Source organism: Psilocybe cubensis, chromosome 4 (genome assembly GCF_017499595.1).
Source record: "Psilocybe cubensis strain MGC-MH-2018 chromosome 4, whole genome shotgun sequence".
Classification (NCBI taxonomy): Eukaryota; Fungi; Basidiomycota; class Agaricomycetes; order Agaricales; family Agrocybaceae; genus Psilocybe; species Psilocybe cubensis.
The window spans coordinates 3608676-3634471 of record NC_063002.1 but is presented as its reverse complement, the minus strand read 5'-3'; the positions used below and the strand labels follow the sequence as shown (position 1 = coordinate 3634471).

The following is a 25796-nucleotide window of genomic DNA, read 5'->3' as shown; positions in this document are numbered from 1 at the left end:
GCGGCGAGGACGTACTACTCACTCGACGCAAGAAACAAAATCCGAATCATCAAACAAGGCACTTTCGTCAACATCAACGCATCGAATCTCATGCTTGTCGTCATCAGGCAAAGCATCAAAGCACTCGAGGACGGCCCGAGCTCGTTCCAGTTTTGCGCGTGATTTGCGTTGGAATTCGAGATCTTTGGGTTTGGGGCAGACTCGCATGAAGTGGCCAAATACGCCGCAGTTAAAGCAGGGCAGGGCGGCACGTCGATTCGGAGCAGCGGAGATGTTTGCAGGTAGAGTCGCGTTGGGGGCAGGAGCAGCGGGGCGGGGGTTGCTAGACTTTTGAACAGTGGAAGGGGTGGAGGTGAAAGAAGGGGGAGGACGCCAGGTGGCGGTGGTGTTGACGACCGGAGTCACCGTGGCATCAGTCTCACGCAGTCTGTGAGCCATCAAGATTGCGGCACTCTTCCATTCCGCGAATGTGGGCATCTCACGGTGTGTTCGTCCAATCTCCTCCATAATACGCTTATCCAAGGCCATTTTGAAGCATTGGATCAACGCTTCGTCGTTAAACTTGGAGCGAAAGGCAAGGTTCTCGAAGATAATAATGAACTCTTGAGTGGGCGTGGAGTTCTGACGGATGCACATGATCTCGCGTGCCGCGCGTTGTTGCGAGAAATGGAACAGGAAGGAGTCTTTCACGCGCTCCTCAAAGTCGGACCAGTTGGTTAAGACGCATTGCCCAGACTCTAGCTCTTCAATGAGCTGGTTACGCCAGACAGCGGGCGTGCCGGTCTTGAAAGAACTGAGAGCGGTGCGTACTTTGGAATCAGTGGTTTTGTATGCTTCGGGGTCGGAGTGAAAAAAGTTACGCCATGAGGCCAGCAAGTCTTCGACAGTATCAGAGGAGCCGTCGAAGGCACCTGGAAAGGGCACCTTATAAGCGCGTGAATCACCAGAGCGGGCGGTAGAGGTAGTCGCAGAGGAGTGGGTAGAGGTTTGGAGTTGGGGTAACGCGAGGAATGATTTGAACATAGTTTCGGCTTGTATACGCGACAGTTCGAGAATATCTTTCATAGTTTCTTTATTGGATTCCTGGCTAGCCTTAATGAGAGCGATAATGGCAGGGTCAATTCGGGACACAGTGTCGTCATCACTACCGTCACGACCACGACGGGGGGAGACCGAACGACCTTTACTTTTTCCGGGAGGCATGAGTGCAAACGATAAGCGAGAAGCGAATTAAAAAAAGGAAAGAGAAAAAAACAGAGAGGGTGGGTGTATGCGCCAAAAGGGTGAATATATGCGCTTCTAATCGGAGGGTTCAAGGTCAGGTAAGCTGTCTGGGGTAGAGGACCTGGAGAAGAGAGGAGAGCTGAGAATATCGTCAAGGCGGGCGTGAAGTCCAGACAAAATAGCAGGGCTAAGAGAGGTGGTAAAAGCCAGATTATCAATGCGGCGAGACAGAGTAGCCAGACAATCTTGTAGGTCGCGAACGCGATCAGCCTGGTCGTGTAGGTAACGCAACTGTCTTTCAGCGGAAGCGAGAAGGTCTCTGGTATGTGAGATTGACCGTTGACAGTCTATAACAGCAGCAGTAAGTCGCCGAAGGGTATCAAAAGATGCACCCTGGTTGGAAGCAATACGCAGGGTTTCTTCGTGCAACAAGAGGTCTCTTTGCAAAAAAAATAATTGCCAAGAGTAGCGGTCACAAGTGTCGGTACAGGCTTCGATATCCTGCTGGATGGGCAGGATCGAAGGGGAACGAGGTAGTCCAGGCAGTTTGGGAAACGGTGGTATTGAAATGCCAAAAGGCGATGAGAGAGGATGTTTTGAATGTGTTAGAGTTCCTTCTTGATGTTAGGAGGAGACCCGGAGACGAGGCGGGAGAGAGAGACGAAGGACCAGAACGTGTTGGGTGTGCTAACAAAGAAGGAACTGAGGCTACGTAGCTACGGGTGTGTCTACAAATACTGTGTGATATGTGACTACAGGCACGTGTGTGTGTCTACGTTAGAGGGAACTCTAACATTTAGTCCATGCTGTCGCTGACTGAGCACCTGACAGCTCTTGTGGTCAGCATGCTAATTTGTAACTTTTTCCCTGACCTTGTCGACGGCATGCACAATGGATACGCTGTGCTATCGTAAGTCATTTATTGTACCGATGAAATTTTATAGCCTAATAGCGACCAACTTGAATTCACGTTAGCTGGTATAGTACACTATTATCGATTGGGGTATGTGGAATTTCAAGTTGTCTTTGTGTTGCTAACACATCGACATTTCATTTGCTTCCAGACCTGTCGAATCCTGTTACAAATGTGGAAACTAGGAACGTCCGAAATGGGCACGAGCGGCCCACAAGGGGAGGATTTCGAGCGGAGCAGCTCCGTAGTACTGACAAGTGTTGTGCCTGACTCGCAGTTTCCACCCGTTGACATTATCTCTCCTGCCAATGCAGCTATAATGTCCATTACCAGGGCCCAATCTAAATGAATACGTAAACGTGATAGTCGCAACTATTATATTATAACCCAATTTATTTGCGTTGCCCAACATTCAAACTTTTTGTTTCGTCTCCAAAGGCACGTTTGAATGCATGTCATCTATGATAGTCTAAATCTATACCACAGCTGACCCTAGATACGCGAGCCAGCCCTGAGTGCTGTGGAGTATTTAATCGACCACATCAAAATGAAGTCGGCTTCGATGCTATGCATCGTTATTGTGGCCGTTGTCAAACCATCACATTCCCTTACGTCCTCGCTGAAGCAACTGCCAGCTACCAATGCCAAGTTTATTCTTTCAAAAAGGTACCTTCGACGAGCATGATCATCATGGAGCATACTCTCAAGATTCGGCGAGTTTAGCTACCGGTTCGTACACCTTCATATTGTCTTCCATGTCAATTGTTTGTTTAAGAAATATTTAGTTGCGTCACTGGTTATACAGATATGGGAGGCTGCTGTCTGTTTTCCAGATGAGATCCAACATCTGTGGAGGTATGTCAACGTTTAACAGTTATCCAAGCCTAACAAATGTTAACGGAATATAGAGGGAACCTATTAGGCACTTTAAAGGCACTTTACGCTTGTTCTCGTTATTTGATGCTCCTGGGTCAAATGTATGCTTTTCATTAATTGATTGCATGGTTTATTAGTACACTGACGTGTTCATGCAGAGTTAATCAAGTGCTCTCCATCTATCTTTTTACGTATCCATCGACAGACAGGACTCTATGTCGGACGACTTTGATATCACAGGCGATGTGTACGCAGATGAGTATTTTCTTTATGGAAGTGGTCATAACACTAAGAGGTACGTAAAGATCTACTCTACTGATAGTTCAACGTACTTACTTTTTCGTCAGCATTTGCACTATATAATCAATGGCGTAGAATCAAGTTGTTCTTTCTATTCACTTTCGCTACTTCAGTCTTGTTGGAACTTGGCGCCAGCGGAATTTTTATTCACACAATCATTAGCCCAGTAGGATGCAGCTTCTCATTGGCAGCTGGAGCCAAGGATGCGAGTATATACTTCTTCAGGTAGGTCGATCGCGCTAAAATATACACAGCCGCTCTTCCGACTCTACTTACTAGCCAAAACCTAGCGCTGGTGCTGTATTAGGGCAGACTGTCCCTGTTGTGGCAATTCTTATTGGCTTGATTTGGAGACACCGATCAGGAAAATCTCAAACCCCTCTTACATCTATGCTCTTGAGTCAGGGTCTGGCCACCTTCATTTTGGTCCTCGGTACTGTGTCTATTATTACCGTCCTGTAAGCATTGAAGGTTGATCACTAACCCATCGTTATCGTCAGCCCTTGTAGTTAGTATGTTGATCTACAACTTCTTTCCCCAACTCCGCCTCGGAATGCACGATGGACATGCCATGCTATCGTAAGCTGCTTATCACTTGAATTGTATTTCGTCGAGGCCTGACTTTTATTTTAAAGATGGTACAACGCTTTGTTGTCAGTTGCTGTAAGCGGGCCTCTTCATCATACTTTGTTTGACAAGGTTCTCAATAATCATATTTAATTGGATTATATACCGCAGACTTGCAGACTGCTGTTGCAAATGTGGAAGTTGGCAGCGGATGAGAGGGGGGATAGTTATCCAAGAAGAGATGCTGTGGATCGAAGGAGTTCCATTATCCTGACCACTGTTATCATGGAATCACAATGTCCGATTGCAGAAACAACTAGTACACCAACCTATTCAAGCACAACTGCTATGAAGAGCACCAGTCTCAAGTGAACTCAAATTATTTTACCTGTAAATTAGTTTTTACAATATATATGTGTGAATTTTTTGGGAGAAACAGTAAGCTCACTACTACTTTGACACCACATTTGCCTTGTGAGATATAATCCAATCCGTCTGTGCCAGCGTCTTAGATATCTTTATCTGCAGGACTTAAAATTGTCAGAGGAAATCAATTGAAAATAGAACTGTAGAACAGAAGAATTGCTCACAAACGTAAATGTCTGGCCGCTCCAGTTAGTGTTTAGATTCAGATACTTTTTGAGGTTGAACGTTGAACGTTGACCGGTATTTATTAAGCTTTGTAAGTGTTCCAGAGGACTTGAACTGCTATGCATCTTGCTTTTTACTCTTAAATGAATGCAACTTTTTTGAACGCTAAGATGTTCTGGGCCCGGTCTGGCCGAGTCGGAGACTTTCTCGGAGTTCCATAATTAAACTTCAGATGCCAGCCTCTGGCGCACGGGCCGCGCGGTGGCACAGTAGTTTTCCCCCATGGCGACCTCCGTTGAATTTCCAATACGCCACGCCCTCAGGGCTCTCCGCGCACTTGTTATCACCAAACGAAAGCCATTGCGAAGCACATGCTCATGTTCAATGGTATTAGGCGCCTAGGGAACAGTCACTTGTGCTCTCGAATGCAATGCCCAACTCTGTTATACTCACGGGGTACATTGTGATCAACGTACTGCGGCTCCAGTGATGCGATGGCATCAGCGGTTGATATTGAGCCCATTGGCAGCTTCCCACCACTTCAACTCTCTTGGTGACCACTATGCCAAAGCGAAGACCTGCCACTGCATTTCTCATTTCCTTGCTCTGTGGAATTGCTGTCCTGCATTGGACATCTTCTTATACTGTCTTAAACAATAATCCATTTTTGCGAGCGGCGTCCAAAGAATTTTCATGGCAAGAGGTGTGTTGGCGACACTCATGACTATCTTGAATCACTTGATCAGTTGATCTTCTTAACTTTCCGCTCATTTTTGTAGGTTGTGCCATCCAAAGATCTCAAATGGCAGCCTTGCTTTCGCGAACGTCAATGCGCCCGCTTGATTGTGAGCACCCTTGTATTTTTCTTCTAAACAATCATAACCATGATACTGGCAGGTACCTCTTAATCATTCAGATCCCGATGGACAAGAAGCCACCATTGCTCTTATTCGTAAACCCGCGTTGATCCCCAGCACATCTAGATTTTATCGCGGTCCCATTCTTTTCAATCCAGGAGGACCAGGAGGGAGTGGTGTAGACTTGATTCAAGGTACTAATGGTGACCTTTTAAGCCTCATCGTAGGTCCTCGCTTCGACGTTGTTGGTTTCGACCCTCGCGGTGAATAGCAATTATTTCTGATGCTAAATGGTTTGGCACGCTCACACAATAATATTCATTAGGCATCGCACGTTCTACACCTCGCGTTTCGTTCTTCAAAACTGATGTCGAGCGCTCGTTATGGTCCCAAAATGGTCTCCCAACGCTGGCTAACAACTCCGAGGAGGGTATAACTAGAACGTTGGCTCGTTCTAAAGTACTTGGACAACTAGCCGCTGAGACCGACTACGGGTACCTAAGGCACATCAACACAGATCAAACCGCCCGTGACATGTTGCGCATCGTTGAAGCACATGGCAGGACGAAGATACAGTACTGGGGCTTTTCGTGAGACCACTAGAAACTTATTTGCACTGGAACATATGGCTCAATTCTGAATCCGGGCAGGTACGGGTCTGTCTTGGGTGCTACATTCGCAGCAATGTTTCCGGTGAGACCCAATTTCGATTTTACCTTGTGTCGCTAACTTTCTCTGTAGGACAGAATTGAGCGTCTTCTGATTGACGGTGTTGTCGACTCGGAGGATTACTACGCAAGTATGCTTTGTAATCATTGTGATATCCGGACCATATCTCATCCCCCCCTCAGCCTTGTGGTCCAAGAATCTTCTGGACACCGACAAAGCCGTGGACACTTTCTTCACCGGGTGTGCTGAGGCGGGTCCCCGTGGCTGTCCCTTCTGGGCTCCAACAGCAGAAGATATCCGTCAAAATCTGACCAGATTATATGGTGAATTACGTGGTCGTCCGATCCCTGTAAAATCCGATTCAAAATACGGTGTCTTTGACTATATCCTTCTACGTTCGGCTGTGTTTTCGTCCCTTTATTCCCCCTATGCGACTTTCAAATCTCTCGCAGAAGGACTTGCCGATCTTGCGGGTGGGAAAGCCAACGCAATTTATGACAGGATTACTGCTGCACCGTATCAGTGCGAATGCGACGCCTCAAAAAGACAATTTGATAGCGTCATAGATGCCCAGACGGCGATTCTATGCAATGATGGCGATGATGTACCCGACGACTTGGAATCATCAGAAGAATATTTCAAATCCGTAATTGAGGGATCGGGCTGGTCAGAAATATGGGCGAGAATACGATTTAGTTGCGTGTAAGTGAATGTGAGTTTATGATTGACCATCTCTAATGACAGCTATAGAGGCTGGCCAAAATTTCCTAAAGATCACTTCCAAGGTAAGCACGGCTTGTCTCGTAGGGTTATACCCAATGCCTTATATATGACCGTCATCAGGGCCTTTTAACACAAGCACAAGCCATCCCATCTTACTTATTGGAAACACCGCAGGTAGGTTTAAAACTACCGTACACGTGAACAGTGCACTCTTACATTCTGCATTACAGACCCGGTGACGCCGCTATGGGCGTAAGTCATGTTTTAATTCATGACGAGATATAGAAACTGACGTATGTGACACTGGGGCGCAGTGCGAAGAAAATGTCAAAAGGATTTAAAGACTCTGTCGTTTTAACTCAGAACTCCGCTGGGGTGAGTCGAACCTGCGTCCTTTGCCAATTGAGCTTACTTGAATTTCTTTTATCTAAAGCACTGTTCCATTTCTGCCCCGTCCCTATGCACTCAAAAGTACGTTCGCCAGTACTTCGTGGATGGGACCCTCCCCGAGCCTGGGACTGTTTGCGAGCCTCTCGGAAAGCCTTTCCCGGAACCATGGCACGAAAATGGTATCAACAAAGCAGAAGAATTGATGGCTAATATGAATAGCGAAGAGCGCGCCATGTATGATGCCGTTTCGAAGCTTAGCCAGAATGGTCCTATTACCCCTGCTTTCCCATTCCTTCTGGAACAAAAGTATCCAGAAGTAACGGTGAGGAACGGGAAAGGATGCAACTAGGCTTTACTTACCTACCGCCTATTCATGTTAAGCGCTAAAATTTCATTCCTTGTCATACACAGTCCTCAAAGATTAAGTAAAGGCGAGCTGCACGACGCTTCAACTTACAGTCTGCACTCATGCTTTGTCTCCTATTCATTTGCACACTCAAGCTTGTTTGGAAACCTCCTATCATCATGCATTGGAATGCTTCCGACTACTTGGAAAAGACTCGAGACGCGAAATTGACGAGAACTCCAACAAATTCTTCTTCATTGTCGTAGAATGGCGAATGGCTTCCCTCTTGAATAAAATGAACCTCAAAATCTTTGAAATGTGGCCTCATCCACTTATCTGCGGCCTCGCCATCCAGGTGTTTGTCCTCTGTACCGTATACCAGCAATAACGGAAGCCCGTTGGATCCAGCTTCGTAAAGTTTCTCTGGATCCTGTATTCGCCCAAGAACTGCTCGAGATACAGCAGGATACTGAACTGTTGCAGAGCCTAACCATGCCCATTTGATGTGTATAGGAACACTATCGGGATCGGTGAAGACTGAATCAACAAAAGCGACCTTGGTTTCAACCGACACGTTAACGTTATCGGTGCAGTAGAGACCTGGAAGACACCCAAGAACGAATGGTTTTCCAACTACACTGGTGACTGGGCCGAGGTATGGCATTCCTGCGGCGTATACGATTCCTGAGATCGCGCCTGGTTCTAGATTCGCACAAATATCGCATGCGACAGTAGCTGCCCCAACAGTATCGATGTAAGCATGTCGTTTTACCTAAATGTCGTCGTCCCATGCTTACCGCCAAGGCTCCTGTTGTACATAGACCATTGGTAAGTTTCTAGCCGGCAAAAATTGGTCTTTGCTTACCAGCCCACGAAGAGAGGAGACTGTAGACCGAAAGCGTTAACCACCGCTACAAAATCATCCGCGTACAAGTTCGATGCATGTCCCTCGATTGTATCAGGCTTCCCACTTCTTCCGTGTCCGCGCATGTCATATGAGACCTTCCATGAGTACAATTAGGAAGGGCGCGACAACGGTGAAAAGGCGGGGATGGAGAAGTGGGGGTGGGGGTGGGGGGTGTCATTTCGATTCGTACCAGGTAAAACCGATCTAACAGATCTTGATTCTTGAACAGGTCGTCAAATACAATTCCACTCAGCGCAAGCCCGTGGACAAAGACCAGGCTGGGTCGATCAGGTTGACCAACCGCTCTGGCGAAGATAACGGTGCCATCACTGGATTTCAAGATTTTATCAGTGGATAGATATGACATGATGGAGTCGGTATAACGACTCGACCAGGGAACCGTTGACGGTCTTTAAGACAATCCCGTCTAACCGATCGTGGGTGGATAGGTGGGGTCACGCCGCCGCCGCCTCCGTTCCCAGTCGGATATTTGATCGAGGCTCAGTCAGGTTGTCATTTAAGAGACCGTAAAATCTTGGGAAGCTTCTCATCCGTCATCCGTTATTCAGTTTGTCACACGGTTAGTTGGGTGGTTCTAATTCATCGCGTTTTTTTTCACTGTCAGCACCGTTGGATGCAACTGCGCAGTGCGAGAGGCACTGGGCATGTACGAGACACGCCAAGTAGTTTTATGATGTCAAAAAAAATGCCTTGGTGACATTGGAAAATTTTAACTGTCTCCAACTGATAGACAGAATTATCGACTCCGAAGGGGCCTGAACAACGAATTGCTGCTCGAGAGGATTTCGAAATTAAAATTTTACAGGTTTAATCTTTTTTCAGAGCGTCTTGCCGCTGGCTGTTCATACTCTGATAAATGATTGTTGATTTAGGCGCCCTGGATCGATGCACAAAATCATTCTGTGTTTTCAAACGCAGGCGACGAGAAAACTGCTAACATTCAGTGACATATCACACGTTCAAACCTCAATTGAAAAACGCTAAACCCACGTCTACTACCACCATTCGCTCGGTTGGAGTAATTCAGGTACTCAATCCTACGATAACTCGACTACGAAAACTGATTGTCCGTTTTTTACGTAGGAAAATGTCCCTCCCTCCAGCTTGATTTTCATCTCTCCTCCGACCCTTGTTTAAAGATTCTGTTTCTCCTATCATCCCTGCGTGTTTCGCTCCTGGACGAAGGCAGTACCATGCTCGTCCGTTTATTTTTAGAACATTAATCACTCGTGGATATGGCATCGTGAAAACGAAAGGTTCCCATCTGGCTTTGATCCTGCCGCACAAAGATATCGTTGAGTCCCAGAGTTGAGAGCTTCCGCTTCCTTGATTTGTGTATCCTATCTAGACATTATTAGATACTACACTACGGTTCGATATGGGATTAACATCGGGAAAGTCAGTCTCAGACGCAGTACCGCAAAACATGAAGCTGGAAATGATACGCACTCAGCCCAATCGTGTTCCGTCCCCCCATCCACCTGACACCTTATTCTCCGCGGCCTGCGAGATAGGAGTACGTGTACCCTTGACACATTGTACATAGTGTGATCCTTTAATATCCCCTCCCCTCTCCTCCGGGAGTCCGGTAAACCGTCGATGGCTAACGTTCCGGATTGATTTGTGGTGTTTGCGGACTCGTGAGGGAGGTGCTCTGGGTGACTATGATATACCGATTTGTGCGCGCGCGCGCGCTCTGTCTGGCTGTCGTGCCACTAGCCTGGTCCATTCGCAGGTTTTATTTTTTTTAAAAGTACCCCTCGTGAACAATTCAGCAGATATTACATTCGCATCCGCATCCGCAATCCGGGGAATTAAAATTTAATGTTTTTTGAAAGGGAAGGGAAAGCCTCGATGCAACCTCATTTATTCCTCAGGATGCTTCTGGACTCTGTCAGTATCCATTATCCCCTGCGGAATCCGAGTCCATCTCATCAACAAAGCTAACCAGGAGTTGCTAGTAATTATAGTGCCAGTGCTAGTTTCTTGATGTCTTTGTTGAAAAGGAATTATGGGAACCCCGGGCATCGGCGTAGAGCGTGCCATCCTGATTCCTGCTAGTTGCGGATATCTACTACATACATACTCCGTAAGTCCACCCCCACCCCACCCGTGGAAAAACACAAGGCCCAAATGACAAGGAGCGAGCGAATCATCATACCCGTAGCAAATTAACGCGATTTAATTCCTTTGTGACAAAGGAAAACCTGTGCATGAAACGTGTTGTCTTGATCCAATTCAAAAGCGGTCCATGTCAATGGTCCATGGATCCAAAAATTCCCGGAATCCAGTATAGATGCGCATGCACTACTTCTCCCGTCCGTCTATGTAGATGATTAGAATAGAAATGCGCACTACTTGCATACATAACATGACAACAACGACCCATGTTGCAGGCAAATGTAAATTATATAACGTACAATGCCATTGGCATTTTTTTGGCGGTTATAATAAGACTGGCATCCGGGGAAGCAATGGTTTGTCTTTTCGGATTCCCGTCTGACGTTTGAACCGTCCCACTTCCACCCCTCCTCCCATCTCTTGCCCTCCCCCGATATCCTTCAAGGACGCCGTCCGTTGAAGTTCGATACCCCGCGCGTTGTGGAGTAGGGTAGCGCGCCTGCGCTCCGCTCTTGTCATTCGTCTGGAATGTTGGGCCGTCTGAGACCAGAAGATGTGAGAAGTAAGTCCGTCCCTCCGAAAAACGATTCAGGCAAATCTTCTCCGATGTATGTTAAATTGCTGACCTTTTGCTGTCTTTTTTTGTTTTTTTTGGAATCGTAGTTGTGAATTATGTCTTTTCATCGATCGCGGTGCTGGTGACCTGTTTTCGGCTGTGGGATCGTATGCGGACGCATCGGATCTGGTGGGACGACATTTGGGCGTTCATGGCGATGATTCTGCTGGTGGTGTTCATGGCGGCGGTAGAGGTGCACTTGCAAGACCCTTGTAAGTCCCCCTTCTTAGTACTTGACTGGACTGACTGACTGGCATGCTGCGGTGTCATTCTAAAAAGACACGCATTCGATGCGGCTTAAACTAATTATTGCATATATGTATGTCAACGCTACTAATGAACTCACCATTTATCCTGGGCTAACATTGATATTAATTCAAAGTCTGCCTAATTTCTTCTACGCTGTAACATGGTACGCACACCACCGCCAAAAATGATCCTAACCCTCAACCGCCAACGAGCTTACTGACTCTGCGTTCGCCGCCAGGTCGTCCCGGATGTCCATCTTGCTCACCATCATCCGGGTGTCTCTTGGACGGCTCCGAACGGTACTCGTCTGGACAGGCGTCCTCTTCGGCGTCACCTGGGCCATCCTCTTCGCCCAGATCTGGTGGGTCTGCGAGGCCAACCCCAACCAGTGGAAATCACAGATCCACCCGCAGTGCCCGTTGGGCACGCAGGTCGCTGTCGCACAGGTCATCAGTGAGTCTGAATCTAGCTCTGTCTAGCCTTGCTTTTGGAATCGTATTTGCTTTTTCTGTTTCGTTGTTTGTGGGGTTACATTTTGGGTGTGGGGCATTTTGGCACTTGCGGGATGGGATGTACGTTTACCCACTCAACGCTGCGCGGCTTGCTGGCTTGGCTACTAGGCATTGTGTTACGGCACCATTGTCCAGAGAGCATTGTCCAGGGAGCATGGTGCTTTTGAACAGATGTCAACCCCGGCGTTCAAACGTTCATCCGCTTACTTACAAGTGACTTACTTGGCGCAAGTGCTAAGCGCTAATAAGCGCACGGTAGCGCGTATCAAGTCAACAGAGCCGATTCTATCGTCGAATAGACGTTTCCCACCTTTGCCGACTTTGACTTCCTAAAAGTAGAAGTCGTGCGCCTCTTCTTCTCTTCTCTTCTTCCATTCCCATCGTTTCACAAACATCAATATCAATGCTGATCATCACCTCATCTCTACCCCACACTTTCACTTTTTGCACCCGGTGCTCCGTTCACTCGCTCGCTTGCTTCTCTCACACCTCCGAACCTCCAAAAATAAATCCAAATATCCAAAAAAACCGACATACACACTTAAATTCAAATTGAACATACAGCCGACGTGCTAAGCGACGCGATACTAATCCTCGCGCCCATCCAACTCGTCTGGCGCATAAACCTCGACTACCAACAAAAAATCCGCGTCGTGGCGATATTCTCCACCACGCTCGCGACCACCGCTATCAGCCTCAACCATGCGTATTTTGTGCTTAAATGGGGCGGGCTCCCGGAGTTGCTTGCTGCTGTTCTCCAGGTACGTTTGCGTTTATAGTTTTTTTTATTTATTTTATTTTATTCTTTTTTTGTGGGGCGCTTGTGTGTTTTGTGGGCGCTTGTATCAATTTGTGGCTGCGTTCTGGTGCTGACCTACTCTACTCTATCTTTATCTTTGTGTTTTTCCGTCCCCGTTCCGCGTTTCCCACCGCCCGCGCACACACGTCGCACCTAAAGATCTCAGTCTCCCTAATAGTCGCAAACCTAAGCGTCGTCATCGCCTTCTTGTTCCGCATCACAACCGAAGACTCCTCCTCCACCACCTGCTCCTGCTCCTCGTCCTCACAGAACCGCCGACACGCACGGCGCATGGGGCCCGTCACCAGGTCCCTCATCTTCTGGCAGAACTGGGTGCCGCTCCCGATCACGTCGACGTTCCGCACGGTCGGCGGGGTGGTGAGGGATAGGGAGTATGTGGAGGAGAAGAGGAGGAGGCGCGCGGAGGCTGCTGCCGCCGCCGCCGCCGCTGCCGCTGAGGCTGAGGCTGAGGCTGGGCCTTCGGGTCAAGGTGCGGGTGCTGGTGATGTGAGGAAGGTGGAGGACCCACGGGCGCCTACGCCCCCCTCGGCCTCGCAGATCACGCAGAGCGAGCCGACAAACAGTGTGTGCCACGACCACGACCACGACCACGACCACGGCAAGTCGGCAGGCAAAGCGGCGTATGAAACACGATGAACGGCAGACGGCTCAGCACTCCAGTGACGTCGTTGAGAGTACCGGTTACGTCGGCCGGCCACACACAGTGGACGTGGCCAGTCCATACCCGACTTTTTTAATTTTTCCAAAGTGTAACTGTGTTTAATTAATGTGAATGTGAATGTGGTTGTGATTCCACAACCACATTCACATTCACATTAATTACACACACTTACATCCAGTTTCGCAAAGATACCCATGTTGTAACTTGTACTTGTTCTTGATTTCGCACTGCTTTCAACATTCATCCATTGATTTCTATATATGCTTTCCAATATATTTCGTCATGTTCTCTTTTCACCACTTGGCACTTGAAATTAAACCTGAAGTTGTTCGAAACACACTTGAAAAAAAAAAAACCATCCAGTTCCAAACAAGAAATGTATTTGGATATAAGTGTCTCCATCTACTCTACTCTACTCTACCACATCACTCTAAGCAGCGACAAAAGCCTTGCCCTTCTCAATGTTCTTCTTGAGCTCAGGCAAGCACGCAGCCATAAGTTCCTCCTCCTCCGCGGACAGAGGGCCAATAGGGTGGATCTTCTCAACACCCTCAAGCTACACAAAGAGAAATCAATTCAGTTGCGGCGATAAAAATAAAAAGTGGAGTTAACGATGAGAACTTACGCCGAGCTCAACGTTGGATGAGAAGAAATCAATACCCTGGTCAGCAAACAGCGGGCTCTTGACAAAGGTGGGGGTGACGACTCCCTTCTCGCCGTTCAATCCACGGAGCAGGGAGTTGGTGAACTTGGCACCAGCGTACGCCATGGAGAGGGTTGCGCTTCCAGCACCATCCTTCGCCTTCACAACCTCATCACCACCGAATTGGATGCGGTGGACAAGGGCCTTGTAGGCCTCGCCAGTGACGCCCTTGCCGTAGGCAGTCTGGGAGAGAAGGGGGACGATGGTGGCACCGCTGTGTCCGCCGACGACGGTCACAGTGGTCTGGTCGGGGGTGGCGCCAGTAACACCGGCAAGGAAACGGGCAGCACGGACAACGTCGAGGGTGGTGATACCGAAGAGACGGCGGGGGTTGAAAACGCCGGCTTTTTCGAGGGTGGAGGCGACGATGGGGACGGTGGAGTTGACGGGGTTGGAGATGACGAGGATGTGGGCTTCGGGAGAGACGCGGGCAACGGCCGCAGCGAGGTCGCGGACGATGGAGGCGTTAGTCTGAAGAAAACGGTGTTAATTTACAAGTAATGGTAAAAAGTGTAATGCTCACGTTGAAGAGATCATCACGGGTCATCTAGGTAAAATGTTGGTCAATGAAATTCATCTGTATCGCGTTGGTTTGCACTTACTCCGGGCTATAAAACGGAGAATGAGCGATAATTCATCTACATTGCAATAAAAGCCACGTACCTTTCTGGGGACACCAGCAGGGATGACAACAACCTTGACACCCTCAAGAGCTTGGTCGAGCTGATCAGCAGCGTATCCTTTCACCTACACGTCACAGCAATCAATTGCCTCAGTACCACCCACCCACAGAAAACACGCACCTCGCTGGCAGTGTCGACGTGGCTGACGTCGGCAGCAACTCCGGGTGCGCCGCGGATGTCGTAGAGGCTCAGGGATGTGACGAGGGGGTCACTTTTAAGGAGCAGGGAGAGAGGTTGGCCAATTCCTCCTCCGGCACCGAGAACGGCGACCTTGGTCTGGTGCGCTGCTGAGGCAGAGAAGAAGCGGGCTGCGGAGGGGGCAGCGAGGGCACGGGCAGCGACACGGGAGAGCATGGCGTTCAGCAAGATTTTTTGGATGTGGTGGTCCGGGTGTAAGAACTGTTGGGGTACGGGTACACTTTCTCTGTCATTTCTCGCGTTCATCCGTTTCCGTCACGGGTTTTCCCCCGCTTCGGGTCACTTCGGACTCGCGTTTCCGACGCTTCTCTCCCCGCAGTCTTCTATGTTGAATACCTCTCAGGTGGCATGGATAAAGCGAGAAAGGACCTGTCGGGCAAAATTATAGCGTACAAAAGAAACCTGGTATGACGATAAGATAAGAAATGCGTCTCAAGACCGAATCATATGGTGGGGATACGACGGCGTGTCATCGGAACAAGGAAATTGAATCTCCGATTGATCCTTGATTCAACGAGCGCTTCAAGTGTGACTGGGCATAGATTATCTGATTGCTATGTATACTCATACTTGAAAATGGATGGAGGAGCGCCTGGATGTCCGTGTTGGTGATACCAGCTGCCATTCTCTTCTATACAGGAGGAGTTTTCACAGCTTACAAGTGGCTTCCATGTCTATTTAAAGTTTTCCGAATACACAGATACTTGTCTCACAGGCCTGTCGCTGAATTCGGAATACCAAAGTGCATAAAGTGGCACCAATCTACCACGCATACAGTGCGTGCCACTGGGGCGATGACTCGGCATAATCACACAGTGATGATGCTAAATCGTATAAAGTACCGTCCGTATTCCTTTCCTCTTGTTGACTCTTTCTATTTCCAACCCAAACATGCCTTCCGGTCTCGCAAAGAGTACATCGCATCCTCATACAGTAGTCATCACCGACTCCAATAATTACACCAACGTACAATATCACCACTCGTGCAACAGAGGCCTCTCTAGCCGCCCTCGACGAAGACCTGCCCAAGCACCACCATCTAGTACACACAATGACCCAAATTTGACGCCCAGCGACGACTTCTTCAGCCCACCGCCCATCCCTAGTTTTATGTCACCGACGACCGACTGGAACGCCTTCTCACAATCAATAACTGGAGCTGCACAAGCGCAAGCTGCCGCAGCCATTGCAAATGCGCAACGGTCTTTCCCCCGTGCTCACCCCGCCTACGCACAAAGGCCACTACAGCACCCCGCATTCTACTATCCTTCTCCTCCATCGCGGCCCCCAGCGCCCAGTCCAGCGTCTAAATTGGATTTGTCTGGCAGTGCAAAGAACAATGGGAAGCGCAAACCTAATACCCCATCAGCTAAGCCGCATAGATGTAGCAATAAATGCAGACACCCATCTAGCGCTCCGATGCACGAACGCCAATGGTCCCCACCGCACTGGAGCCACCACGCGGCGTCCTCTCACGCAGGTGAAGGTAGCTCAGCATATGCTACTAACAATACTCCAATGTCAATGCCAGAGCCTATGATATTCCCATCACCCCAGCCAATGTCGGCGCCTCAGGTCATCAGCGGTGTCAATTGCATTGTCTCGAATATCAACTCTGGGAATTGTAAATCCGTCGTTATCACCAATGCGAGGAATGCCTCTGGAAGGTCTGGGAATAGGAAGAGTGGTACAACTGCTACCCAGCGCGTCCGAGCGGGAACTGGGACTGGGACTGGAACTGAACCGGGAACCGGGAAGAGGACTGTGCATACGTCCAGAACAACGATATCTCATAATTACTCTGTCAGGAGCAGAAATAATGGTAATGTGAGGATACATATCAACGGAGAACCTGTTCTGGAGCAAGTTATTCAAGAGGTCTGGGACTCGAACTCGGACTCGGACTCGGACTCGGACAGTAACAGTACCACGCAATCTATAGGCAGTCAAGAAGATGAAAACGAGCACAGATCTCCTCCCAACCCTCTTTCACAATCCCAAAGCATGCCGGATGAACATGGACATGGTCAAGCTCAGAACGCCATCCCCAACTTCCCACCTCCAGCGTACACTGTTATCGTCGATAACGCGAGTAATGGCTCTGGATCTACGTCAAACTTGACAACAGGAAGGCCAAGTCAAAGTTCTGGCATTAATAATTCAGGAGAGACACCCACTGGAAATACGAATACTAGTACTGCGTCGTTTCGGACCAGTTGGTTTGGCCGTTGGCTGCATGGAAGTCGTTGAATTACTGTCCTTAAAGAAAACCGTTACAGGTCACCACCAAGTTATGCTCAACCAATTTCAGAATATGGAAGTTCAACCTTCAAGGGTCATGAAATAACAAATGGATTGCTCATGTCTTGTCGATCAAATATTCAACTTGTGTTCTTTTCTAATCCATATTTATGTTTTCACCTGGATATGTTCATTTTTTTTCTTGCTGTACAATATGAATATCGAACATGTCATCTCACTAGATTCCATCCATTCCGCCCATAATATCTATACAATGCCTTCCTCCAAAGCTTACCTACAAGATTCCATTCAATATCTACTTTGTCACTATACCATTGAAACCCACAGAATACACATATATTTCTTGCAACATCGAAAAAATAACCCAAAAAAGTGAAATATTTAGAGTCATATAAGCATTAAAATCAAACAATAATTTATCTACATCTCCCTTATTCTCTGGAGATACCAGAAGAATCGAAGACTGTGTTGATCTTGAATCCCTGGCAATCAGGCGATTCACGGCTAAGGACATTCGGCTCCTCCTCGGAACAAAAACATTGGATTTCAGGCCAATCTCCGATTGATCGATTGATCGGATTGATCGCACGAGCGCTTCGAACTTCGAGTTGAAGATCGGCCGAAGCGTAGCGCAAACTTGGAACTATCCTTCACATACTTTGCTCATATAGCAGCACCTTACGGCTTTGCATGATCTTTGGCCGTTGTATGAATTCTTTCGATGAAGCAATTGGGCCGACATTGAACGCGTGGCATGCTATTATAGGGTATGTAGTGTGCATGGGCCGGCCCATCGGCGTCATCATCAATGAAGGGGTGGGCTTGACAAAGGACTGTTTTTGTGATATAGAATCGTCTATGAAGATGTACTCGATGGCTTTAGGTGAGCTTGAGCATGGTTCATAGGTTTTGTAGGGTCAAAAGGGGCGATTGCAGGGGTAACCATTATCACATTTTAAAATTTTATGTCAACTCGACGCTGTCGGCCGCACTGTATTCGAAGTTGGACGGGCGCTGGGGGTTTGATAGCATGATTCAATGACTATACTGGTAAAAATAATGGAGCTGTGTGGCTCCACTTCGTCTCTTCTCGGGTCGTTCCCTGAATCGTGACACCCTAGTTTCCACATTTGAAGTAAGAGCCGGCATGTCTGGACGGGGAACCAGGTGTAAAAGACCATACGTTAAATAGCAAAATGGAACAATTACTTACTCCAATGGACAAAAGAGCATTATACCAGCTAATTCAAGTTAGAGTTATCTTTAATTGAATAATGCAAAAACGACTCACGACAATATAGCGTTTATTTCGTGCATGCCAAGACGAGGGAAAAAGTTGTAGACCATCATACTAGACACAAGGGCTAACGGAATCGCAATAAGCCAAGAATGGCGTGGAAAGGAAGTGATGTATGGCATACCAAGAATAAGTACAAATGTCGCCAAACCTTGGTTTAGGAGCAGGGAAACAAGAGCAGTTCGTGATTTCCCTGACCTATGTCTCAAAATGAGGCCAATAAGCATCGCTGTAACGAGTACTGTCTGCCCGAATACGGCACCAGCACTGGTTTTTCATGAATAAGTACATTTCCAGAAATATGATAGATAAACCAAACGCACCAGAAGAAATATATGCTGATATTCTTCACGCCAGAGAAGTGGCATTCTGACGATATGGACGACATGCGAATGAAAATTCCACTACCACATAGCTCTAGGGATGTTGACGTAGTGAAGACCCCCAACAAGAAGAATTTGATTCTAGGTTTTTGACTATAAAGCGCGAGAACTAGATCAGAGGATATAGAATCAGAATCGTTATACTGAGCATTTACTCAGTACTTACCTCTCAGTATTATGACCACTTCTATAAGAAACAGCCCTATTTGGGTAAAGACAGCTTGTGAAATAATCACCCCCCGACAAAGCGCCATGTCCGCGGCTGACTCTGGATATGAAAAAAGATACCCAGAAAGAATCTTATTTGCTCTGTGTCAGACATGTTAAGATATGCGGCCATGAAACAATAAAGAGGAGTAACACGTACACTTGTCCCAATAGCATTAGATAGCGAGAACAGAGATACAGCATCTTTACAACGCTGAGTTTACCTCTTGAACCACGACAAGACATTGGCACGGATTTAGATTAGAAGTAAACTTTCACAGACAATGTGGTACCCACCTCCACAGATGCTCAACCTCATCAGGGAACCAGATGACGGTCTCCCAAACTTGGGCAGCCAGTGATGCAGCTATAAATTAATTAAAACAATGAAAACAACATGAAATTCATACTCACCGGTGGCCAAACTAGCTGGATCTAGCACAAATGCTCGAAGTTGAGTTTCTTCGTCGACGGCTTGAATCATCTTAGGGAGCAGGTGTATCATTGGTAGTTTGCAACCACTAAATCAACGATAGAGAAATGGGGCGAATATAACGCGTTGCAAGAGATGCAAATGCAGTGGGTAATTGTCGTGCCATGATATGTGACATACGTACGTTGCAACGCATCAGGGTTGACCTCTTGCTATTCACCGGCGTCATCACAGGTTTGTCACCTAATGGGATCAAATGTTCCTGGTGGAAAAAGCCGCTCTGTTCGTCGGTTCAATGGTTTCTGGTAGGAGCGGGCACCTGGGATCACAACCGAATATCACGCAAACCTGACTCTGATATATCGTTTCAAGACTTAGAACCAGTAAGCTAAATGGACGGCGATTAATACAATACGCTTTTATAAATTAAGGATGATTCAACAGCACCGTCATGAAATGATGCATAGCGGGTGAGACGCGAGGCAGTGGGGTCCTCTAACTTAGTGCCAACCTAATGCTCGGCTTGTATTCAGATTTAGGCGGACCAGGTGGACGCTATTAGCTGTGCCAAGCTGTCGTGCCTATATGTCACGGCAACTTCCGTGAGAATCATAGGCGGCGATTGAAAGGTTTTCACGGAAATTGGCATGGAGAGTTTCCAGCGGTTTTCGATTGACTGCGTTTCTAGATCTTAGTCATAAGATTGAGATTATTTTCAACTCGTTTTCAGGTGATTAAGTCGTTTAGATTTGCTTCGAGTTCGACAAAGATCATAGTTCGAGTCCGATGATGCATGCCAGCACCATAGCCATGCCGTTACCACCTCCTTACTAAAAGCTAAACTCTGTTCCGAACTGTCTTGATTGTAAGTAATGTTCCACATTGACCCTGCAGCATTAGATTCACCAAATGTACTATGCAACAGATATGTCAAAGGCGGTGTCTGTGACGAATATACAGACAGTCCGATCCCTTGGTGGATCGGTAACTGTTGCGCGGACATCGTGTGAGGGTATTGATTCTTTTTTTTCTACATTTTTATGTCAACTAAACTTACCACCCTCTAAAATGTTCTGTATCTAGAGGTTTACAGAGCGTGGACCAGACCGACCCGATTTTAGATGTCTCAAGCCAGTGATGGTAGCAATTTGTTCACTATTTCTCACTATTCAAGTGTTCATATATACATATTAGATTTACAGATAGAGTAATCCGAAGTCACTTCATCCTGGTATTCTTAGGGGTCGTGATTGAATAAGTCGGCATAGTACTAGTCGTGTCGGTAATTTGACGATGTGATTCCATGATAACAGTGGTCAGGATAATGGAACTTCTTCGGTTCAAAGCATCCCGCCTTGGATAATTTTTCTCTCTCTCATCCGCGGCTAGCTTCCACATTTGCAGCAATAATCTGCAAGTCTGCCGTACAAAATCCAAAATAATTAGAATAAGTTGCGAAAATAGTCAAATGTATAGTAACAAAACACGCTTACTGCAACCGACAACAAAGTGTTGTACCATCTTTGAAATTAAAGTTAGGCCTTTACGTAGTATTATTGAAAGTGAAAAGCCGCTTACGATAACATAGCATGTCCATCGTGCATTCCAAGGCGGAGTTGGGGAAAGAAGTTGTAAATCATCATGCTAACAACAAGAGCTGACAATGATAGGTCAGTGATCAACGTTCAACGTTTGCGGACGGGGAAGGTAATAATAAATACAGTACCAAGGACCAAAATACAGGTGGCCAAACCTTGATTCAAGAGCATAGATGTAAGAGGTGTTTGCGATTTTCCCAAACGATGTCTCCAAATTAGACCAGTAACAATTGACACGACAGGGACAATCTGGCCTAATACCGCACCAGCGCTAGAATTTGTAAAAAATTAGAGTCGGAAAAACAGTTGTGTATAATCTGGCCCGCAAAACCTACCTGAAAAAGTATATACTCACATCCTTGGCTCCAGCTGCCGGTGAAAAGTTGCATCCTGATGGAGCAATCATTGTGTGAATAAAAATTCCAGTAGCGCCAAATTCCAACAAGACTGAAGTAGCGAAAGCAAAGAGAAAGAAAAACTTGATTCTACGCCATTGATTATATAGTGCAAATGCTGACGAAAAAATAAGTAAAGTTGAACTATCCAGTAAGCCTGTGCGTTTACGCACCTCTTAAGGTTATGACCACCTCCATAAAGAACACATTCATTTGCATACATATTGCCTGAGAGATTGAGATAGTCCGACATAGAGTCCTGTCTGTCAATGGATGCGTAAAAAGATAGATGGAGAGCGCTTGATTAACTCTACATGAACAAGTTAGTGCACTAAACCATGCAATCAATTATTTTAAAAGCATACATTTGACCCAGGAGCATCAAATAGCGAGAACAAGCATAAAGTGCCTTTACAGCGCCTAATAAGTCCCCTCTTTATTCCGTTGTCATTTTATATTAGGCTTGGATAATAGATAAACTGAGACATACTTCCACAGATGTTGGATCTCATCTGGAAAACAGACAGCAGCTTCCCAAACCTGGACAACCAGTGACGCAACTAAAATATTTCTTAAATTGATGGTTGGTAATAGAGACAATATGAAGATGTACGAACCAGTCACTAAATTGGCCGAATCTTGAGAGAGTGCTCCATGATCATGATAAGTATGCACGTCGACGGAATCTTTTTGAAAGAATGAATTTGGCATTGGTAGCTGGCAATTACTTCAGCAAGGACGCAAAGGGACGACAGTTTACAACGGTCACAATAACGATGATATGCATCGAAGCAGAATTTATTTTCATGTGCTAATTTAAGTGCTTCAAAGCAATCAGGGTTGCCTCGCGTATTCAGGAATCAGGGATAGCTGGGGTAGAATAGATAACCTATTATAATTGTCAATAAGATTTTGGAGACGAAACAAAGGGTCATTAACCCCGGGAGTAGATATTGTCACTGGCAACTGGATAAGCCGGAGAGATTATGGCAGCGGATTAATACTGGGATTCGGGCACAACACTTGTTAGAACTATGGAGCTGCTCGGCTCGAAATCTTCCCCTTGTGGGCTGACCATAGTGGTTTCGGATATTCTTAGTTTCCACATTTGAAGCACGAGTCGACAAGTCTGGAAATCAATGAAGCGTCCCCTTTTAACGTTTGAAAAAACTTAGAACGCCACTTACACCAATTGAGAGAAGAGTAGTATACCAACTGCCATGAGTTCAAGTTGGTTAATGTTAGGTCATTTATTATGTTATTATATATACAATGAACAACTTACAACATCACAGCATATCCGCTGTGCAGTCCCTCGACAAGATCAGGGAAAAGGTTAGAAATTATCATACTGGACATAAGAGCTGTCACATGCTCAATCAGCAACAGCATGGTTCGCAAGCGAGTAAAATATACAATACCAAAGACGAGGACAAAAGTTGCCAGACCCTGATTCAGGAGCATGGCCACAAGCGGTGTTCGTGATTTCCCTGAGCGGTGCCTTAAAATTAATCCAATGAGCATAGCTACGACGAGCACGCTCTGCCCTAACATGACACCAGCACTAGGGTTGGTGAACAGTTAGAGCTGGTGTATCCATATAGTAGTCTTCCCCACGTACCAGAAATAGTATATACTCACGTTCTTTATACCCTTAGGGGTGCATCCAGACGCACTTGTAGTAATGCGGATAAAATCTCCACTACCGCATAATTCCAACCCAATTGAAGTCGCAAAAATACCCAACAAAAAACATTTGATTCTGGGGTTTTTATTATAAAGCGCAAAGACTAGGTCATACATCAAAATCAGTTGGTTTTGAATCAATTCAACCACGCACCTCTTAACATCATGACCGCCTCCATCAAGAAGATTCCCAACTGAGTAAAAATGGCTTGTGAGATTAATGCCTCCTTACACAGGGCTTGATCTTTTGGTGCATAGCCAAAAAACCTGACGGAAAACACTTGATTCGCCCTGTGTGGGCATGATCGTCAAAGTTATCGATGCAGTTCTGAAGCAGCAAATGTGGCAACGTACACTTGACCCAACAGCATTAAATATCGAGAACAAATGTATAGTACTTTTACACCCCCCAGTTTTCCTCTGGCATCAGCCACCCTACCATCAGATGAGACGCACTGCTTAAACTAGGAAGACTCGTACCTCCAAAGGTATTCAACTTCTTCAGGGAAACAAATGATGGTTTCCCAAACCTGGGTAACCAATGAAGCCACTGGAACTTCAACTAAGTCAAAAAAATGAGAATATGATGTTCATACTCACCAATGGCCCAACTAGCTGGGTCTTGAACAAGTCTTCCATCATGGTTGTGCTCGTCAAAGGAAATTTGACGAATGGGTAGTTTAGCCATCTCCACCTTTAAACTGAATCGAGAGTGGCACGAAGAAAAGCTATCAGCTTACTGGGCGCAATGCTGGTCTGTTTATGTACGATGCTCCAGGAGTCAGGGCAGAGCACCAATGCACTTACATTATTCAATATAACCCTTGAGTTCGACAACATCAAACGCTTTCCGCAAGAAATTTAACAGCCGTCTAACCGGAATGGTGACTCATCCGTTGCCCACTGTGTTGCAATTTACGATCTTTGTATCATGTTACTCATACCAACGGAGAATCGTTAACTTGATTACTTACCTTCCGATATAAATCAAAAGCGCAGAATGGATGCTATTTTAAACCGCTCAAACATATGTCATACTTTTGTGAAAACGACGAAGGCGCATAGTGTCTGGAGGGTGGGGGCACGGCGCCTTGATTAAGGTATAAAAATGACAAGAGTTGGCTATCCGCCTTGCATAAAGCAGCCTCAACTGGATGTTCGACCACGTTAGATATCTGGGACATCATAACTGAGTAGTTGACAGTCCCGTGGTATCCAAATTGTAGCGATCATGACGTATTGCCAGGGCCAGGGCGGATAGGTGGGTAATGGTTGTATTGTTGTCTATTAATGACTGGTCTTAAGGCAACCAATGAATTCACGCTGTTTGATGCTGCCGCAAACAATCCATGCATTGAAATTGTTGCTTTCAAATGCGACAAAGAAGTAAGGGGAGTTATGGAAACTTGAATGTGATATAGAAATTGTAATGACAAAATGAAAGTGCGTACGAGTCCAAGACGCCTCGTCGTCGATGAGATAGACTGGGCGTCGTCAAAGGTTGTGACCGGTTGAATCACGTACCGTCTTCTACAACAATGTGGTTCTGACCCAACTCTAAGCAATTTGTGCAGCTACAAGGGTAGCTTGATGGTGGCTGGGTTTGAGGCTGCACATAGGCCAGGTAAGCCCACTCATTGTTCATCCCGCTCGCTGTGGCAACTGCATCAGTAAATCCGGATTTTCGGAGGTAACTCAACGTATTGTCCTGCCAACCGGATGTAGCATCAAAGTGGGCTGTAGACAGTATAGCGTCATGTGTCATCGGCGGGATGCTCCGTTGAGCTCTGTAGCATTCCAACATTACTACTGCGAGCTTTGGATTTTTCTAGCTATCTCTATGTACGATTCCAGACTTAGGAGAGTTTGATGTCCAATGTGATTGGTCTCAGTAAAGCTCTTCAATCATATCAAGCAATAAAATGTACATTTTTAAAGGCAATTAAGTGTCTATTTACAATGTAGTATCTTGACCCTATTAATGATCCTGACATTCTCGTATGAGATCCTGCCCATTACTAAGAAAGTGTAGAAACAAAGTAGTTATCACTGTGACTCACCTCTACCGTTCGAATATGAATCTGGCCGTTGGCTATAATGGACATCCCTTGGGTCAATATGTGCTCGGGGCTGCCTGAGTCTGCATCCCGAAGTGTCTCCTCCTAGTTATCTTAAGCAAGAGTATCAACTTGAAACTTGAAGAAACAGAAAACTCACGGCTCGTGCTTTGAGCCACTGGTCACCCTCGGTAATCTTGGCTTTAGCCAACGATAGTAACCTTGGGTCCAGGGTGGTCCAGTTAATTTCGTTGAAAAGGGCCAGGATGGCCAGTATCAGCCTGTTCTCGGTCAAAAGGACCATTTTTTGGGTCTGCTCAACTAACTGAGCCATTTCCAAGTCGTATTGCTGTCTTTGAGAAGCAAGTGAGGCGGCCTCTGGGAAAGTTGTAGGATGTATTAGATCTGGGAAAGTAGGGGCCAATACTTCTGCTTCGATTTGTAAAATTTCCTCATAGCTGATGATTTGCATGGTGTGTGATACGCTCACTTTGTCGTAGTTGGAATTCAAGCTGAAAACAAACTTCGCGG

General features: G+C 46.5%; 9 protein-coding genes across 9 annotated transcripts; 3 read left to right on the top strand and 6 right to left on the bottom strand.

Moving 5' to 3' along the window:
- Positions 1-4753: 4753 nt before the first annotated feature.
- Positions 4754-7459, top strand: JR316_0005352 (Carboxylesterase A; the record flags this gene model as incomplete). Its single annotated transcript, XM_047891112.1, has 14 exons — positions 4754-4810; positions 4866-4943; positions 5001-5174; positions 5251-5316; positions 5369-5591; positions 5654-5918; positions 5979-6021; positions 6070-6127; positions 6180-6699; positions 6742-6782; positions 6841-6894; positions 6951-6972; positions 7035-7095; positions 7154-7459. The coding sequence occupies 14 exons, from the start codon at positions 4754-4756 to the stop codon at positions 7457-7459; spliced, it is 1968 nt and encodes a 655-aa protein (XP_047750873.1).
- A 196-nt stretch (positions 7460-7655) lies between these two features.
- JR316_0005351 (Non-heme chloroperoxidase) lies at positions 7656-8730 on the bottom strand (the record flags this gene model as incomplete). The annotated part of the gene is made up of 4 exons (XM_047891111.1): positions 7656-8191; positions 8254-8264; positions 8322-8458; positions 8554-8730. 4 exons carry the CDS (start codon positions 8728-8730, stop codon positions 7656-7658), a joined length of 861 nt encoding a protein of 286 aa, XP_047750872.1.
- Positions 8731-11033: 2303 nt separating this feature from the next.
- Positions 11034-13338, top strand: JR316_0005350 (uncharacterized protein; the record flags this gene model as incomplete). Its single annotated transcript, XM_047891110.1, has 6 exons — positions 11034-11067; positions 11169-11333; positions 11401-11444; positions 11583-11823; positions 12447-12643; positions 12952-13338. The coding sequence occupies 6 exons, from the start codon at positions 11034-11036 to the stop codon at positions 13336-13338; spliced, it is 1068 nt and encodes a 355-aa protein (XP_047750871.1).
- Positions 13339-13793: 455 nt separating this feature from the next.
- On the bottom strand, positions 13794-15103 carry JR316_0005349 (Malate dehydrogenase, cytoplasmic; the record flags this gene model as incomplete). The annotated part of the gene is made up of 6 exons (XM_047891109.1): positions 13794-13919; positions 13989-14537; positions 14590-14613; positions 14669-14674; positions 14730-14813; positions 14870-15103. 6 exons carry the CDS (start codon positions 15101-15103, stop codon positions 13794-13796), a joined length of 1023 nt encoding a protein of 340 aa, XP_047750870.1.
- Positions 15104-15838: 735 nt separating this feature from the next.
- Positions 15839-17103, top strand: JR316_0005348 (uncharacterized protein; the record flags this gene model as incomplete). Its single annotated transcript, XM_047891108.1, is given in 2 exon segments — positions 15839-17058; positions 17076-17103. 2 exon segments carry the CDS (start codon positions 15839-15841, stop codon positions 17101-17103), a joined length of 1248 nt encoding a protein of 415 aa, XP_047750869.1.
- Positions 17104-18982: 1879 nt separating this feature from the next.
- Positions 18983-19580, bottom strand: JR316_0005347 (uncharacterized protein; the record flags this gene model as incomplete). The annotated part of the gene is made up of 4 exons (XM_047891107.1): positions 18983-18998; positions 19056-19076; positions 19394-19463; positions 19511-19580. 4 exons carry the CDS (start codon positions 19578-19580, stop codon positions 18983-18985), a joined length of 177 nt encoding a protein of 58 aa, XP_047750868.1.
- Positions 19581-20747: 1167 nt separating this feature from the next.
- On the bottom strand, positions 20748-21735 carry JR316_0005346 (uncharacterized protein; the record flags this gene model as incomplete). The annotated part of the gene is made up of 6 exons (XM_047891106.1): positions 20748-20948; positions 21023-21050; positions 21108-21186; positions 21283-21398; positions 21463-21574; positions 21696-21735. 6 exons carry the CDS (start codon positions 21733-21735, stop codon positions 20748-20750), a joined length of 576 nt encoding a protein of 191 aa, XP_047750867.1.
- Positions 21736-22519: 784 nt separating this feature from the next.
- On the bottom strand, positions 22520-23896 carry JR316_0005345 (uncharacterized protein; the record flags this gene model as incomplete). Its single annotated transcript, XM_047891105.1, has 8 exons — positions 22520-22673; positions 22808-22886; positions 22944-23086; positions 23144-23312; positions 23363-23499; positions 23563-23643; positions 23689-23770; positions 23809-23896. The coding sequence occupies 8 exons, from the start codon at positions 23894-23896 to the stop codon at positions 22520-22522; spliced, it is 933 nt and encodes a 310-aa protein (XP_047750866.1).
- A 1290-nt stretch (positions 23897-25186) lies between these two features.
- On the bottom strand, positions 25187-25737 carry JR316_0005344 (uncharacterized protein; the record flags this gene model as incomplete). Its single annotated transcript, XM_047891104.1, has 3 exons — positions 25187-25216; positions 25269-25370; positions 25426-25737. The coding sequence occupies 3 exons, from the start codon at positions 25735-25737 to the stop codon at positions 25187-25189; spliced, it is 444 nt and encodes a 147-aa protein (XP_047750865.1).
- Positions 25738-25796: the final 59 nt, after the last annotated feature.